Source organism: Brachyhypopomus gauderio, chromosome 2, assembly GCF_052324685.1.
Source record: "Brachyhypopomus gauderio isolate BG-103 chromosome 2, BGAUD_0.2, whole genome shotgun sequence".
NCBI classification, from domain to species: Eukaryota; Metazoa; Chordata; class Actinopteri; order Gymnotiformes; family Hypopomidae; genus Brachyhypopomus; species Brachyhypopomus gauderio.
In genome coordinates this window covers 43,520,309-43,537,061 of record NC_135212.1, presented here as the reverse complement: position 1 = coordinate 43,537,061, position 16,753 = coordinate 43,520,309, and the positions used below count along the sequence as shown (strand labels likewise).

Genomic DNA, 16,753 nt, shown 5'->3' with positions numbered 1-16,753 from the left:
AATGGTGGGATGCTATGCTCCAGTGTATATGCATATTAATATGTACTTTATTGGTGATAGTTAACCGGGGCTTTGCTGTGGTCCAGGGCAGAGGCTTCTAAAATATAAATATGAACGAGACACAGGCATCGTGAATGTGTGAGGAGGTTGTGGCTGTGTGTGTTTCTCACCCTAGATTAACACCTATATTCACGTGATGCTTTTTCACTCTCATCCTGTGCTTTGCAGATACTTAATTAAATTCCTAGCCAAGCTTACCGAATATCAGGATGCCAACAAAATGACTCCTGGTAACATCGCCATAGTCCTGGGTCCCAATCTGCTGTGGTCACATTCCGAATCGTGAGTGTCCATCCACGGCCTCGCACACGGACGGTGAAACAGGACCTCTCCAGATCTCCTGGAGCGGAGACATATTACATTTGAAGCAATAAGCTGCGTCCTACTGGAGCTGTGTGTAAAAATGTTGTCTTTTCATTAGAGATGAAAAACACGGGTTAAATTGGTCATTGCTGTGCTTAGGAACATGACAGAGATGATGACCACTGTCTCCCTGCAAATCGTTGGTATCATTGAGCCAATCATCCAGCATGCTGACTGGTTCTTCCCAGGAGGTGAGAAAGACACGATTTCTCTCATTCTCAATCTGTCTCTGTCTCTATCTCTGTCTCGCTCTCTCTCTCTCAAGTACTCTCTCTCTCTCTCTTTCTCTCTGTCTCACTGTTTCTCTCTCTGTCTCTCTCTGACTCTCTTTCTCTCTCTTTCTCTCACACACACACACTGACACACACACACACGCGCACGTGTGCCTGTGCTAGTCTGCCCCCCCTGAGAGATCTGAACTGGTTTTCCTTTCCTATTTTTAGACATTGCATTCAACCTGACGGGCAGCTACGGTAGCCCTATCCACACCAACCACAATTCCAACTATGGCTCCATGCCCTCTCCCGACATGGACCAATCAGATCGCAAGCAGCCACACGACCAGAGCCGCCGCCCCCTCAGCGTCGCCACCGACAACATGATGCTGGAGTTCTACAAAAAGGACGGGTAGGGGAAGCAGCTTATTTATTTATTTATTTATTTCTTCCCTGTGCAAGCTGTTCCTCTCCTTCGCCCCCTCCGTGTGCCTCCCACACTCCTTTCCTCTCCTCCTCTCCGCCGTTCGCCTCTTCCCTGCATCTCTCCGCCTGTCAGACTCAGCCAAGTCCCCGAGCAGCATCATGGTTATAGCTCGCCATGGTGACGGGCTCCGTGGCAACTCTGGCAGAGATCAGAGGCGGAGGAACAGCATCCGAGAGCCGAATCTATCGGCGGGGGGGTGGGCCGTCAGTCTCGCCTTTGCCCGTCCCATCCCCGCGTCCAAGACGACCAAACGGAGCCCACCCCGGGCTGCTGGACCGCTATGGTCTCTATGACAACCAGCTCGTTGGAAAATTGTAATCAGCTCGTGCCCGGCAAAGGGGGCTGGACAGTTGAGGACTGGAATGCCGGGGGTTGGATGAAGTGGGGGGGGGGGGGGGGGGGGGGGGGGGGGCGTAGTGGGTTGGATGGTGGAGGTTGGATGGGGGGTGGAAGGCGGGGCGAGTGGCAGATGCGGCCCCCTCAACCTCCCGCAACCTGGGGTCACCAACGTGGTCACCATGTCGCCCGCGAGGACGTTATGAGTCGCCCGCGGGCTTGTTTTAAAAACAGCTCACTATATTGCCATGCACCAAAGCGCTGCATCGTTTATGTTTTTGCTGCTATTAGCGATTATCCGCGGTTGCTAGCGGTCTTCCCGCTTAGCAATTGACACGCGCACATGAACCCAATCCCCCCCGCTCAACAACTTTCTTTCTGGTAGCCCTCCGCAATAATTGGTAACCAAGAAGTAGCTCCCAACTTCAAAAAGGTTGGTGACCCCTGCTGTAGTGCGACAGCAGGAGGGAGAGGAGCGTGTGTGGAGGTGTGTGTGGAGGAGCGTGTGTGGAGGTGTGTGTGGAGGAGCGTGTGCGGAGGCGTGTGTGGAGGAGCGTGTGGAGGAGCGTGTGGAGGAGCGTGGGCGGAGGAGCGTGTGTGGAGGAGTGTGGAGGAGCGTGTGTGGAGGAGCGTGTGTGGAGGAGCGTGTGTGGAGGAGCGTGTGTGTGGAGGCGTGTGCGGAGGAGCGTGTGGAGGAGCGTGTGCGGAGGTGTGTGCGGAGGAGCGTGTGTGGAGGAGCGTGTGTGGAGGAGCGTGTGTGGAGGAGCGTATGTGGAGGAGCGTGTGGAGGAGCGTGTGCGGAGGAGTGTGTGCGGAGGCGTGTGCGGAGGAGCGTGTGTGGAGGAGTGTATGTGGAGGAGCGTGTGTGGAGGAGCGTGTGTGTGGAGGAGCGTGTGGAGGAGCGTGTGTGGAGGAGCGTGTGTGTGGAGGAGCGTGTGGAGGAGCGTGTGTGGAGGAGCGTGTGTGGAGGAGTGTGTGGAGGAGCGTGTGTGGAGGAGTGTGTGGAGGAGTGTGTGGAGGAGCGTATGCGGAGGCGTTGTGCGGAGGAGCGTGCGGAGGAGCGTGCGGAGGAGCGTGCAGAGGAGCGTGCAGAGGAGCGTGTGTGGAGGCGTGTGCGGAGGAGCGTGTGCGGAGGAGTGTATGTGGAGGAGCGTGTGGAGGAGCGTGTGTGGAGGAGCGTGTGTGTGGAGGAGCGTGTGGAGGAGCGTGTGTGGAGGAGCGTGTGTGTGGAGGAGCGTGTGGAGGAGCGTGTGTGGAGGAGCGTGTGTGGAGGAGTGTGTGGAGGAGCGTGTGTGGAGGAGTGTGTGGAGGAGTGTGTGGAGGAGCGTATGTGGAGGCGTTGTGCGGAGGAGCGTGCGGAGGAGCGTGCAGAGGAGCGTGTGTGGAGGAGCGTGTGTGTGGAGGAGCGTGTGGAGGAGCGTGTGGAGGTGTGTGCGGAGGCGTGTGCGGAGGCGTGTGCGCGGAGGCGTGTGCGCGGAGGAGCGTGTGCGGAGGAGCGTGTGTGGAGGAACGTGTGCGGAGGCGCGTGTGCGGAGGAGCGTGCAGCGTGTGTGGAGGAGCGTGTGTGGAGGAGCGTGTGGAGGAGCGTGTGCGGAGGCGTGTGCGGAGGAGCGTGTGTGGGGGAGCATGTGCGGAGGCGTGTGCGGAGGCGTGTGTGGAGGCGTGTGTGGAGGAGCGTGTGGAGGAGCGTGTGCGGAGGAGTGTGTGCGGAGGCGTGTGTGGAGGAGCGTGTGGAGGAGCGTGTGTGGGGGAGCATGTGCGGAGGCGTGTGCGGAGGCGTGTGTGGAGGAGCGTGTGGAGGAGCGTGTGGAGGAGCGTGTGCGGAGGAGTGTGTGCGGAGGAGTGTGTGGAGGAGCGTGTGGAGGAGCGTGTGCGGAGGCGTGTGTGCGGAGGCGTGTGTGGAGGAGCGTGTGGAGGAGCGTGTGCGGAGGAGTGTGTGCGGAGGCGTGTGTGGAGGAGCGTGTGTGGGGGAGCATGTGCGGAGGCGTGTGTGGAGGAGCGTGTGGAGGAGCGTGTGCGGAGGCGTGTGTGGAGGAGCGTGTGTGGGGGAGCATGTGCGGAGGCGTGTGTGGAGGAGCGTGTGCGGAGGCGTGTGTGGAGGAGCGTGTGTGGGGGAGCATGTGCGGAGGCGTGTGTGGAGGAGCGTGTGGAGGAGCGTGTGCGGAGGCGTGTGGAACACTCATCCAGCGGCGGCCGCCCTCGGCTCAGCTTTCCTGTTTCGCTACGCTCGTCCCACATCTCATGCGCTCGTCTGACGTCTCGTGCACTCGTCCTACGTCTCGTACGAGCATCCCACGTCTCGTGCGCTTGTCCCACGTCTCGTGCGCTCGTCCCACGTCTCGTGCGCTCGTCCCATGTCTCGTGCGAGCGTCCGTATTTCTGCTCTCTCTTTCAAGCTGTTAGGCATCATGACGGCATGAGAACCAACTTATATGTGACGTGTTGCTGAAGTGTGAGAGGCGTGTGAGAGGCGTGTGAGAGGCGTGTGAGAGGCGTGGCTCTGTTTGTGTGTGTCTGTCCATGGGATCCGGGGGAGGGGTAATTACAGTTAATGGGGCCTAATAGCCTCACAGTGGGGGGGGGGGGAACACCAGCTGCTTGACTGGTGCCGCGTGTCTCCCCTCCGGATGCCCGTCCCGTCTGTACCCGGGTCGCACTTGCGGGTGCCAGTCTGGTCCAGGCTGGTCCAGGCTGGGCGGTATGAGTGCTCTGTACTTCAAACCACTTTAATCTGACATCTAACATTCATTCCTTTGCCCCTTTAATGCAGCATTAGGAAAATACAAAGGTACCGTTCGCATGTTCTTGTCGTCAGAACACCTCTTATGTTATCGGGCATCGGCTCTCTGCGCGTGTGCTCAGCGTGCGCCGACGTGTGTGTGTGTGCTCTGGTGTGTGGCAGTATGGGCGTCAGGGTGATGGACACGTCCTGGGTCAAGGGCAAAGGAGCGTCCACGCTCGCCCGGAAAGCCTCGTCCACGCCGCCCAGTGCACAGCCGCCCGGGTCCCCGGCCGACACTCTCGTCCTGGAGCAGCCCTGTGACCCCGCGACCATCCCCGATCCCCACCCCTCCCCCGGCAGACAGAGTCAGGTAAGCCTGTGCCTCTTCGTCATCGTCATCGTCCATGTAATCCCCCACCAACACTGCAGCTCCTCCAATCAGATGTCCATGTCATGTTCTAACATCTCCTAACACCCCCCCCCCCCCCCCCCCCCCCCCCCCCCCCCCTCGGCTGTCATTGTTATGAGTAAAACACATGCAGATTGTTCAGAATATTAGTTTATGTTAGTTGCAGAGGCCATGATGTGGTTTAGTGGTCATTTCATTTCATGAGCGATGGCTGACCTGATGGTTTCTTTGAACCCACTGGCTTCCTCATCTTGTCCCGTCCGAACGGTTGCTGCAGCCGCCCTCCCATAATGCACTTGGGTTTGTGATGGCTGTAGGTCTGGCTGGCTTGCTCCTTCCCCTCACTGTGACTCTTTCAGGCAATGAAAGGGTTTTGTGTCTGTGTTTAACTGCTCTGGGTTTAGGAGCTGGACCAGGCTATTCGACGCTGTTTTAAGTGTCAGTAGAGAGAGAGGGATAGAGAGAGAGAGAGAGAAAGAGGGAGAGGAAGAGAGAGAATGTGATCACAGATAAAGTCTTACTTTTTGAACTAGTCACCGAACCCAACTTCCTGTGACGCTCGGCTCCCAGCTTGGCCGTGTGAGCGGTTCTGGACTTGGGGCAGTGCGCAGACACAAGGTCGTTCAGTTTTCTGTGCTGTTCATTGGTGGAATCTGAACGCTCGTGGTGAGCCCCGCCCCTTTTTGACTACTTTGCTTTGGCTTCTTAGCAGCTTCCCATGGTCCCACACTAAACTGGCTGAATCCTCATCCCAGCACATTTTAACAGACAGCCGTCTCAGTGACGCCTCCGTACATCCCAATATCTGAATGGGAGAAGAACTCTTGGGTAACAGTAGAGAGCTCAGTAGTCAATCTGACAAAATCCACTTTCGTATAGTGCTGTCATGCGTGTCCGTGTACAGTTACTCTCTCTCTCTCTCTCTCTCTCTCTCTCTCTCTCTCTCTCTCTCTCTCTCTCTCTCTCTCTCTCTCTCTCTTCTCTCTCTCTCTCTCTCTCTCTCTCTCTCTCTCTCTCTCTCTCTCTGCTCTTTTATTGTTTTTTTTTTTTAATATCTGCAGCTCCGACGAGGTGTCGCCCCACCGCCCGGACCCTTCACATGTCTATGTGCCCCACGGGGAGGAGCGGCCGCCCCCTCCTTACCCCTCTGCCTCTGCTTCCCACGCCCCACACCTCTTCTACCCCAAACCCCCACCCTGCGCACGCCCCGTGGCGCCCGGTCCCCGAGTCCCAGCCCCCCGACTCGCCCCCGCCCCCCTCTCGCTGGTCCAGCTTCGGCCCCCCGCTCCCCCAGCCGCCCCCTCCGTCCTCCTCTTCCTCCTCCTCCTCCTCCTCCCTCGACATCAACTCTAACCCCAAGCCCAGCTGCCTGCACTTCCCCAAACACGGTCCGGCCAGTGAGCTGCAGCACGCCGCCCCCCCGCCCGACGCCAACGCCTCCCCCCTCTATGTTAAAACGCCCCTTGTGCTGGCGCGCCACGAGGTGTCCCTCGCTAACCCCCCTAGCCTCCCCTCCTCCGGCCCACCTCCGTGGGCTGTCTGTCCGTGTGCTCGCGAGAGAGGACCCCCCAGGCTGACTAGGTAAATACCACACGCCTGTGCCCACCCAACCCACCTCAGCCACACACCGAGCCAGCAGGCCCCCCCACACCGCCCCAGCCTTCATACTGGCGCTCTCCTTCAACCTCCCCCCCCCGCTCACTTTGGTTATTATGTTTATAATGCATTTTTCAATGCCATACCTCAGATTCTGTAACATTCTCGCTCAGGGTAGCCTCTCATGAGGTTGCCTAGCAACTGGGGATGTTACTGGCTTTTCGTGAAAGTGAATACTGCTCTAGATTAGTAACTATGTGGATAACCCTGCATTCGGCTACACAGAGGCTTAGAAATGTATTGCATAGTGTGTTTCCCATGGTGCATTTCAAGTTGCTTTTGCCAATCACGACTGCCTCCTCCACTGACACATATATGAAAGCATATTCCCACAGCATTGACTTGGCTCAGCACACAACATTTTGATCACTTATGATCGCGCATGAAACTATATACACCGCCTGACGTATGCAGACCGAAACCGCCGAGTTGAGGCGGGAACGCCGGCCCGTTAGCGCACGGCCTTTGCAATGTCGGTGCCGTGACGACAGGAGAATGCGGTGCGATCGTGTTCTGACCTCCAGTGCTCGTGGACGTTGGCGTCAGAAAGGCCACGTTAGCAGTAAGGCAGCATGACGCACCCCGACTGTGTCCCCTGTGTCTGAGACTCCACCTGCCTGATCGGGTCTCCACCTTCCCCATCTCCTTCCATGAGTCTCCATTCAGGTCTCCTCCATGTCTAGCGCAAGGAGCTGTAGAAACTAAGTCATTCTCCACGTAGCTGTAGACATGGCAGCCAGGGAACTAAAGTAGGGCTGTCAGTGTGAAGAATAGCTCCCACGTGCTCAGTTGTGTTACAGATCAAGGTTTTGTGCGTGGGTGTGTGTGTGTGTGTGTGTGTGTGTGTGTGTGTGTGTGTGTGGGTGACTGGTCTGTGCAAGGACAGTGTGCAGCCGCAGATGAGAATTACATTCAGACTAAATCCACCTTCACACGTCTTTATCTTTGAAGGCAAAGGCAAATAAAGATTCTAAGATTGATGTTAATGATGCAATATTTTAATATTTGATGACATATGAGCTTTATGTATCATTTTCGCATGATAAACATTTACCAACTGAAACTGGTAGTCAATAAATTCCTCATTAACACCACAGATGATTTCTAACACCCACAGCCAGCACTATATCCATTCCACCTTTTCGTTGAGAGGAATCTGTACTTATTTTTGGACTGCGTGAGGGGGTGGAACAAGCTTGGTGTGAACGGAGTGAATCGTCCTTGTGCACTCGTCTGCAGTGTGGGTGTGGGTGTGGTGGGCGTGCGGTCTCTGCATGGTGGGCGTGGGGTCTCTGCATGGTGGGCGTGGTGTCTCTGCATGGTGGGCGTGGTTTGTCGGCAGGCCGTCACATTTCTGTCTCTCCCCAGCACCGTGAAGAGCAAGGAGCTGTCGCCTGTGATTGGCCACAAGGCTGTGCAGGTGACAGGAGCGACAGTGCCCCCTCCTGGCGGCCAGCAGAGCAACAGCCAATCGCCCCACTCGGCCGAGCACAGCCCGCACACCCTGCGCAAAGGTCTGTCCCGCACGCTTTCATTTGCGACGTCCATCATGAAAATCGTCGAAATCCACCACGTGAAATCTGACTGCGCTTTTACTCTTTTCTCTCACGGCAGGCTCGAAGAAGCTGGCCCCGGTGCCTCCCAAGGTCCCGTACGGCCAGTCGGGGGCGATGTCAGACCAGTCCACAGGTCAGCCGTCGCCAGTCAGCTTGTCCCCCACTCCCCCGAGCACCCCTTCCCCGTACGGTCTGGGCTGCCCGCCAGGGCCGGCGCCCGCCTCCTCCCCCGGGCAGGCCCCGCTGGGCACGCCCCACGCCCTGTCCTCCCCCCCCTCTCTGACTGGCACGCTCACCAAGTCGCGGCCCACGCCCAAGCCCCGCCAGAGGCCCAGCCTGCCCCCTCCGCAGCCGCCCACTGTCCCCCACGCTGGCTCTCCGCCCATGGAGCAGGGCCTTCTGGACGGATTGTCCCCCGGGGAGAGCATGTCCACAGGTAAACATGTCTCCGTGGCGTCCGCGCAAGCGGAAGGACAACGTCCCTCTCTCAATCTGTCCGTCTCATCATCCTATGCAGGAGACGGACTTTGAAGAGCCTGGTCCCCTAAAACAAATGTGAAACATCATATTTTTAAATTCTCTTCTCCTTAGTATGAGGTGTCTTTAGAGATCGGTTGCCGTTAAGATCAGTCATTTGCTAATGATTTCTAATCTTCAGGGTTATATAGAGCACTTGAACAAGGTACAAAAAGGGAATGTTCTCTGACAACAGGGTCCTGCATCTCTTACTTACCTGTAACGTTGACCAGCTGTCTGGGTGTTCTGACTAGTGTCAGACTGTGTCCTTAAGTTAGACTCGTGGTCTGTCTGTCATTCTAGCGATCAGCTATGTGGGCCCGTGGTTTGTATGTTTCCTCCTGTGAGCCTCTGAGGTGTGTCTGTCAGTCATTCTCCTGATCACTCTGATTGATGTATGACTTTTCTGTCCCCTGTCATCGCCGTGCGCCTTGCAGCTGTGTGAGGCCGGGCACTGAGTGTGGGCTAAGTGTGAGGGGGACGTTTAGGGTAAGCCCGAATCCTGCCGCGCAGCCGTGCCCCACGCCGTAGCCTCATCTCACGCCGTCAGGCCTGGTGCTGTGGCTGAGTATGGGGCCCTCCTGCAGCCCACCCCCCCCCCATACCCACCCCCCCAAACCCCCGTACATTACACTGTTCTTGGCCAGTTCTGTCATTCCTTCACTCTGTGTTTCTCTCTTGCTCTGCGTCTCCTCTCGTCCCTCTGCCTCACGACTCTCTCTTTCGTTGTGGAGCCGTCTGCTGCCGCCTCGTTTTGTCCTCGTAATCTGTGCATGGTGCTGGGAATGGGCTCTGCATGGCTTACGGACCCTCCTGGAGCCGCCCCCCCCCCCCACATGTACGCTGCCGATGTCGCTTCTGAAGTCCACGCCCCCTTAATCCTGCCCTCCAGAATACCCCCCCCCCCCCCCCCCCCCCCACCCCCACCGCTAACAGCCAACGCAGCTCCTTACGTGGGTGGGTCCTGGTACACCCCACCCTGTCTGAGCCCGGGCCCATAGTGGCGGGGGGGGATTCTGACGAGTGCCCCTACACCACCCCACCCGCTGCCCTGGCTGTGCTGTGCACACCCATCTCATTCTCACACAGGGGAGGTCATCACAATCAGAACCCAGGCCATGCAGCAGGTCCTCAGAGGGCTGATTCGCACTCTTCCCTCTGGCTCACTATCCACCCATCCCATTGTCTGTGTGTCAAAGTATTAAGGTCACTGTGGTGGATATCAAGTGAACGTCAACCGTGGTGACTCCGTACCATGTCGTCAATGAGTAAGCAGCAATGATGAGTTGCCATCAATTGAAAGTTATCCCGAAGCAGTAGAGGACACCTCTAGAGCGTTCTCGTCCAATGAGAACAGTCCTTTCACCAGTGTGACGGAATCCCTGTGTAGAATGCTAGGGGACGAGCCCTCTTTCCAGCTTTTCTTCTTCAGCAAACCGCATTAAACACCAACCCACGCTGGCTGTGCCTTGAACAATGGATGGAGGAGTGAACTTGCTTTCCCTTCTTTTCTCCTTTGTCTTTCTCCATCACCCCATCGTCACCCTCATCGCCATAACCCCGTTCCTGTCCGACCACGGTCCTGTTCGTCCCACCCGCCACCATTCCACCACGCGCCCTTTGGGCCACCCCCCTTGCCATCCACCAGCAGATCTCTTTAGTCTGGAAATCCCATCCATCAACGTCAACCTGGACAGCCTGCTGGACGAGTTCAGGGTGGGCGTCCCCTGCCGGATCTCCCGGCCCCTGTCCGACTCTCCGGAGCGGGAGCCCGCGACCGACGAAGAGGCCCAGAGCAGCACTCTATAACCCCTGAGCCCAGCCAGCAGATGCCCAGTCCTGCCACACATCCCCCGCCTTCTGCTGAGGAACCACCATGCCTCCACCAGCCCCCGCCCCCACCCAGCAAGCTTCTCACACCCGCACCACTGGAGCTGGACCCCAACCCTCCCAGCACACACCTCCTCCAAGACCACCACCACCACCCCCTTCTCTCTGATAAGTATACGCGATATGTAATATCATCAGCACAACTTGTGCCATAGCAGAAGCGAAGGATGAAGAGGCATCAGAATGTCACAGCTAGAATTGATTGTGTTTAGTGGAGTGTGTACCATGCTGTGTGTCTTGTTTCCTCTCTGAGCAGTTGTGGGTTTATTTCCTTTTCTTTTTTATTTTCTTTCTCTCCTTGTCATTTTGCCTTATTGGACCCTGCTGTTAAATTCCAATATGATGGACATATGAGGGTGTTTGCTAACTCCAAAGGAACCTCATAGCCTTCCTTGTGCTGGAAGGATAAGATCAAAGCGCCCCCTCATGGTGCAGGAGGGTAGTGTTTGCTTGTCCTTACAGGGTCCAAAGACAGCAGACAGGCTTGATTTCTTGTAGATGAACTGAAGACATAAAGCATGCAGATTTTTTTAAGTCTTGTTTTACAAGGCTGAGGCCTTATTTTGGCCCACTTGATTGCTTGCTTCCTATTTTCTTTCTCTCACTCTTTTTTTACTCTTTGTCTTTCTTTTTTGTTGTTGTTTACTTGTAATTCTGACATGCACGCACACCTATATACAACACTTTGGAATAGACAGTACCATAATTCAATTTCTGATTAAATGTTTAGATTGAAATGTGCACTCAATTTATCTAGTACATCCTGGAACTATTTTGGAAGGTTCGTACTACGCTAAAAACACAGTGAACTAAGAGCTTACAGTAAATATTTTTGTCTCACTCTTCTAAAACTTACTAGGACTTTTACGTTAAGGTCAGTGGTACAGAACCCTTAACTTATCACTCCTCCAGTGCACTCCTTCAGATCACTTCCACAGGTCACCAGAGGTCAAACCATTAAGACATATTTTGTGCCTCCCATTTCGGCTTTCTTTCCAGAGTAATGACAGGTTCTGCTTCTGTGTAAATATACAGACTGTACATAAAGATCTGTAGATACGTGTTCACGAGAGGACAAATGTAAAGGCAAATAATGAATTCTATATTCATATGTGTGACATGCCATATTTATCTTGTATAGAAATAATGTTCTATGATAATTGAGTATTATTTTGTCCCTAAATTCTTGTTGCCAGATTCACACAGAGAGCGAGCTTTTGCACTTTTGTAAGCCATGAACACTAACTGTAAGAATGGGAAAGTGGATATCTTAAAAGTGGGAACAGAGTTTAACCCGTGAGAAATCTGAACTTCTGCAGGTCTCGTACAGCCTTAATCGAACTTAATTACATTGAAATACTGTACAACTACATTAATCACTAGAAGAAATGTAAATGTATAGGAAATCGATAAAATGTGTGTAACATTTGTTTTACAAATTGGAGATGTTTTGAATTCTTTCAGAATAGGATTTATTAACCTGCTTTTGGATGCAGTTGTATTTCCCCACAAAGAAAAGGACAAAGGTGGCCAGTATTGCACAAAACTACAATTAAAAAAATAACAGATTATTTACACCATAAATGGCTATGAAACCCATGATTCTCTTTGACACTGGGTCATTTTAAGGCACATGGAGTTGAAACAAGAATAGCAGTGTAAGAAGTCAGGCCATGTGCTTTCTAGCCATATATATAATTTTGTAGGTCACCAGAGGTGTTCTTCTGTCTTTATTCTCCTCTTTGCAACGTCAAGGAGCCTTTGTTTTCTCCTATGTACTATCCCATCAAACGAATTGCCTATTTTACAAATCGGAAACTCTTCAGGGGTCATCTCTTGGCTGTCAGTATGGAGAAGAGCAGGCTCTAAAGCACGAATCTCGCCCAAGTCTCACTGCCTTCTCCGGAAAGTGCTCTGGGTTAACACATTGACGCTACGGCCAAAAGGAGGCCGTGTGAGTGGGTCAGACGCGCCGTCTGTGTGGTCCGTACACTCTCCAGCTCGGACCAACAGACCGCTTCGGTTTGTCTCGTCCGAAGCGGAGGCGAACGAGCGGAACGTGGGCGGCATCTGCGAAAGTGCAATTAGACTTTTATTCTAGTATTCGCCACACTGGGAGGCGGCCATAAGCGCTCTGTGTCTTTCCCACTCGACTCTGAAGGTTTCCCAAACGTCATGGCTTTCATCGGCCTCTTTCCTTTCTTTGACTAAGCGTTTATGTACTTCAGGGACAAGAGGACTTCTTCGCTGAAATGTATGGTATGCCTCAGTGTGCGTTCTCAATGACTTCTATTATGATGATTATTGGTGACTGAGTACTCTTTTAATAGTTGTGGTGATTATACAATGATAATTGCAAGTGCCCTCACAATAGATATTTATGTCCTGAAGCTAATAACGAGTTTTGTGTGTACGTGAGGCTTTTTTTTGTTTGTTTGATTGTTTGTTAGTTTTTTTAAGTTGTTTTTTATGAAGTCTGTGCTGGTTTCTTCAGTGTTCTATGAAGAGGCAGGTGTGCATTCATGGTAAGAGTGGCGATTGAATGTGATTGAACCTTTGCAACGATGTGCACTGAGGTAAAGGCTTTGTCACTACCTTACTGGAGCTGCAATAGACGCATGGTTTGTTTACGTTTTTTAGGTGACGATTTGCAGTTCATCCGTCCCTTGTTGCCAGTCACTTTGAATGCTTGTGTAAACGCTGACGGCCAGAGGGAGGGGGTTTACACACGAGTGCACTTTTCCACCGGTCTATCCTGGCACTATTATCATACAGCGGGAAGCCACGTCGTGCCCTGTTTTGCACGTGGCTGCTGTAATTGGACTGAGGTACCAGGTTGAATCCGTTGAGGACCACGGGGAACACGGCTGATATTTACACCAACCAACCACATTTCCCTTCACCTACTAGTCACTTCATTGTTACAGGAGAAAGATTATTAGTGTTTTTGTGCAAGGACTTCACTTAGTACCAGGACTGCAGGACTTCCAACATGGCATAATAGAATTCAGTACAAATATGCCATTTGAGACTGTAATACTCTTTTGATTGTTTAATGATCACCTAACATTCACAACATTCACATTAAAGTGCAGTTCAGTCTTCAGTAATGCACTGCAAACAACTGGATTAAATGCACAAGACAAGCTTCATACATACAATATATACTCATTATTTGTTTGCTGCGCTACTGAACAGTCATTGCCATTTGACCATTATTTCACACTTAAGATCCAGAAGTAGATGTGATAATGCAAAGCTTGTCCACAGACTCTACTGACAGATTATCATTTCTGTCATGTTCTTCTTTTGAAACTCTTCAATGTTATGAGTAACCTGGGGAGGGGCCAAACAAGGTTGGGTATCAGCGACCAGCAGGTTAGAAAACCACAATCTGGGTTTGTGTTGATGGGTTTGTGTATTGAGTGCACACTGATCGTTGATGTAAAACCCCTCCCCCTCCATTCATAACTTATGTACAAACTTGTAAGCCACTCCCCTCCCTTCCCCACTCCTCCCCTCAGCTTAGCATATCAGTGGAACAACACAGTCTGTACTGTGAAGCCTACCGCAATCCTGATCAGAATGTCAGAAATAGATATATATATTAAACTCTACATTTTTAATACTTCTGGTGCGAGTGGTCTGTTTTGATTGTTTGTGGTGTTGATTTGTACCAGAGACCTTGGCCTGGAAAAGACAGTTTAATCACCAGAACACAAGCAAATATGGGAAATTTGGAATGATTATATATTATAAACTATAGCCTAAACATCATATCACTTATAATACTGTGTAAAAAAATAAGATATCATATATTTACATCATAAGAAAAACAAAACACTTGATAGCTATGATTTTCTATGTAATTGTAAAACCATACAGATTCTGAAAAAGTGATGTGCTTTCTTTAAACCACACTGAACAAGGTTGTGAAATGAATATGTCCATATAAAGTTAGCTCTTCCGATGGCTCACCCAGCAGGCTTTGGTCAGCAGGTGTGATGAGAGGAGTGTGTCCCAACCTGCGGGACCAGAAGTGCTTGAAAAGCAAGGGTGTGGGCCCCCCTCAAAAAAAAAGGATTTCATACGCATGAGTATGCAAACAACGTAAGGGAAATCGCAACTCCCTGCCTGAGCTGCTCCCGCAGAAGCATAGCTCCTTACCCTGAATGGTCACGTAACCTCACCCCACACAGAGCTCCCCTTTCAGCCCCGCCGGGCTTGTCTTCTCTCGCTCCTCCTTGTTCAGGAGATCCTTTCTCACATTAATAATTTGGTGAGAGCGACACTCCATGAAGAACTTGTCTCTGGCTATTTTTGTTTAAACGCCTTTGAATCCGCAACCCTCTGTGGGGATCACAGGCAGCTCAGTTTCCTCTTGGGGGCAAAGCAACCTATAGCGAAATGTAAAAAGTTTTACTGATCCTCTGATTTCACTGTAACTCGTACAGCTCATCTAAACTATGAAGTCTGTCAAGCAGGTGTCTGTGATACTGAAGGTAATTTTTTGTGTCATGCCAAACTTGAAAACAGAAGGTTATGGTCCTTGAAATGTTATACACTTCATGCCAACAGAACCCAAGGGAGTGTTGCAGCTACCAAAGCCAGTAAAATAAATGCCATCAAAAGGACCAGCAGACAATGTGATGTTGTACAAACAGCACATCTCATGGCCCTGCTGTTTTCTTGAATTACAGCGTTTGTCCCAACATCAATAATATCTTCATCTGACATGGGGCGTCCCATGTCGCTGATGATGAAAACCTGCGAAGTCTCCTTAGGACAGACGAGTCTCTGACGGCTCAGTTTGCACGAAGCCCATGATATGCATTGTCCCATCCAGGGAAGGCGACTGTTGGTAGATCTTGGAGCATTCGCAGAACGTAAATTACATACGGACGGTACCTCCAAAATCTTCGCGTTCTTCTGTGTTTCTCCGGCGCATCCGTGCACTTTCTGTTTGGTAACGAACGTAACGTGTCTGCAAATGGGGCAGATAATACTGTCTCTGGTGACCACTCCGTCGCGGGTCACAATGACAAAAGTTCTGACCAAGCAGTCGTGGCAGAAAACGTGTCCGCAGCTCAGCGTCCTGGCCACTTCCGAAAGACTCTCGTAACAAACGGGACACTCGCTCTCCTGCGCTTCTAAGTCCATCTCTGGTGAGTCTTGTTCTGGACGGGAAGCGCTAAACTTGCACCTGACGCCACACACATACAAAACACAAGAATGAACACAAAGTGACACTTGTGTTGGAGTTATCAAATGAAGGCAGAATGTGCTGTGTGGCTTGTAAGTGTCAGGTGAACAGAATGCTGTCTAACTAGAAAGGCAGAGTGCCAGACAACCTACCGGTATCGATGACTATCTCTTTAAAAAGTGCATGAACGGACCACATGGTCCGGTGAGGTATCGTTTTTGGACACAGCATATCTGTAGCCTACCTGGCTAACGTTACATCCTATTCCCTAGCGTGGCTCTGTCTATTGGTAAGTCGTATAACATAATTTAAATAGCTACATTGAAATATAGTTCTAACTAACATTTTCATCGGTGATGAAAGGATGCGCTTTTAGCCTACAATAACACTGTAGTGGTAAAAGTGGTAAAATGCGCCATCTTGTGTTACATTCAGTAACTGTTAACGAAGACGCAGTAGTTCAACTAGGTAGGATATATTGCATATTGTCTTCCAAGAAACGTACTGGGAAAGTGAAGTTGGTTGTATTTTTATTTATTTGCTTATTTTTATTTTCGTTTCTATCTCGTGGTATTTTAACATTTGTCTGGATATAGCTACTCGGGCAACTATATTATAGAAGTGACACAGAAAAGGTAAAATGATCAAGGCAGCCGGCTACATTTCCCCAAGATATAGGCCTACCTGGGCTCAAATAAAATGGAACAAAATTAAATACGATATATCTCTTGTTTTTAACTTTAATAGAGGCTAATTGTACAGCAGAACAGCTTAGACCTGACTGCAGCATTACTCATGGACGGGACTAGTCTGTCATCCTGCTTGGTGTATGAAAAATATAATAAAATAATCTTAAGTGTAACAGTGTTGTGAAATGTTTCCTGTTCTTGAAGAGCAGAACACTGGACATCACGATCTTATGTGCGTGGGTTTCGTGGTTCTGTGGTGAGCATGAATCAAAATAGCAATTTATAACATTTGTAGTATTTATCTAATTACAGACCACACGACTACCACGATCAGAAAAAGAAAATTACAGTTTAGAACCCTTCAGATTTGATCATTGCACCAGCGGGACGTCTCTAATCGGGAAGCATTTTTTACACTATTAAATTCCCACTGGTGGTGTCAATTTCAAATATTATCTACGAACCTGTATTTTTGCGTCACATGGTGACGTGTCAAACATTAAAGGCTGATACATTTATGCTGATGCTGATACAACTAAATAAGTTATCATGTACAAAATAATGTACTGTATCAGCAATTATCATTAAATATTTGATGGGCTGGCATCGATGGTGACACTTAATATAGCGTATAAATACTTGAATAAATAT

General features: G+C 51.2%; 2 protein-coding genes across 3 annotated transcripts in view; one reads left to right on the top strand and one right to left on the bottom strand.

Annotated features, from left to right (window-relative positions):
• The window catches only part of arhgap44a (Rho GTPase activating protein 44a), a 33,701-nt gene extending 20,434 nt beyond the window's left edge, over positions 1 to 13,267 (top strand). Inside the window, 11 exon segments of the mRNA XM_076996768.1 lie at positions 229 to 342; positions 523 to 614; positions 867 to 1,050; positions 4,232 to 4,249; positions 4,364 to 4,514; positions 4,516 to 4,553; positions 5,654 to 5,813; positions 5,815 to 6,173; positions 7,617 to 7,762; positions 7,863 to 8,240; positions 9,972 to 13,267. Of these exon segments, the coding sequence (XP_076852883.1) occupies positions 229 to 342; positions 523 to 614; positions 867 to 1,050; positions 4,232 to 4,249; positions 4,364 to 4,514; positions 4,516 to 4,553; positions 5,654 to 5,813; positions 5,815 to 6,173; positions 7,617 to 7,762; positions 7,863 to 8,240; positions 9,972 to 10,129 (1,798 nt within the window). The 3' untranslated portion in view covers positions 10,130 to 13,267.
• LOC143508332 (RING finger protein 222) lies at positions 13,170 to 15,370 on the bottom strand. 2 transcript variants are annotated; one of them, XR_013129321.1, is made up of 2 exons: positions 14,378 to 15,370; positions 13,170 to 14,278 (listed from the first exon to the last, which is right to left on the bottom strand). XR_013129321.1 is itself a non-coding variant. In XM_076996772.1 (1 exon), the coding sequence occupies exon 1, from the start codon at positions 15,368 to 15,370 to the stop codon at positions 14,777 to 14,779; it is 594 nt and encodes a 197-aa protein (XP_076852887.1). In that variant the 3' UTR covers positions 13,170 to 14,776. The 2 variants fall into 2 exon arrangements, 1 of the variants encoding a protein (XP_076852887.1); XM_076996772.1 differs by having other exon boundaries at positions 13,170 to 15,370.
• Positions 15,371 to 16,753: the final 1,383 nt, after the last annotated feature.

Bases quoted from the DNA above. Each gene is read 5' to 3' on its own strand.
- LOC143508332 (XM_076996772.1), bottom strand. From the start codon at position 15,370: ATGGACTTAGAAGCGCAGGAGAGCGAGTGTCCCGTTTGTTACGAGAGT.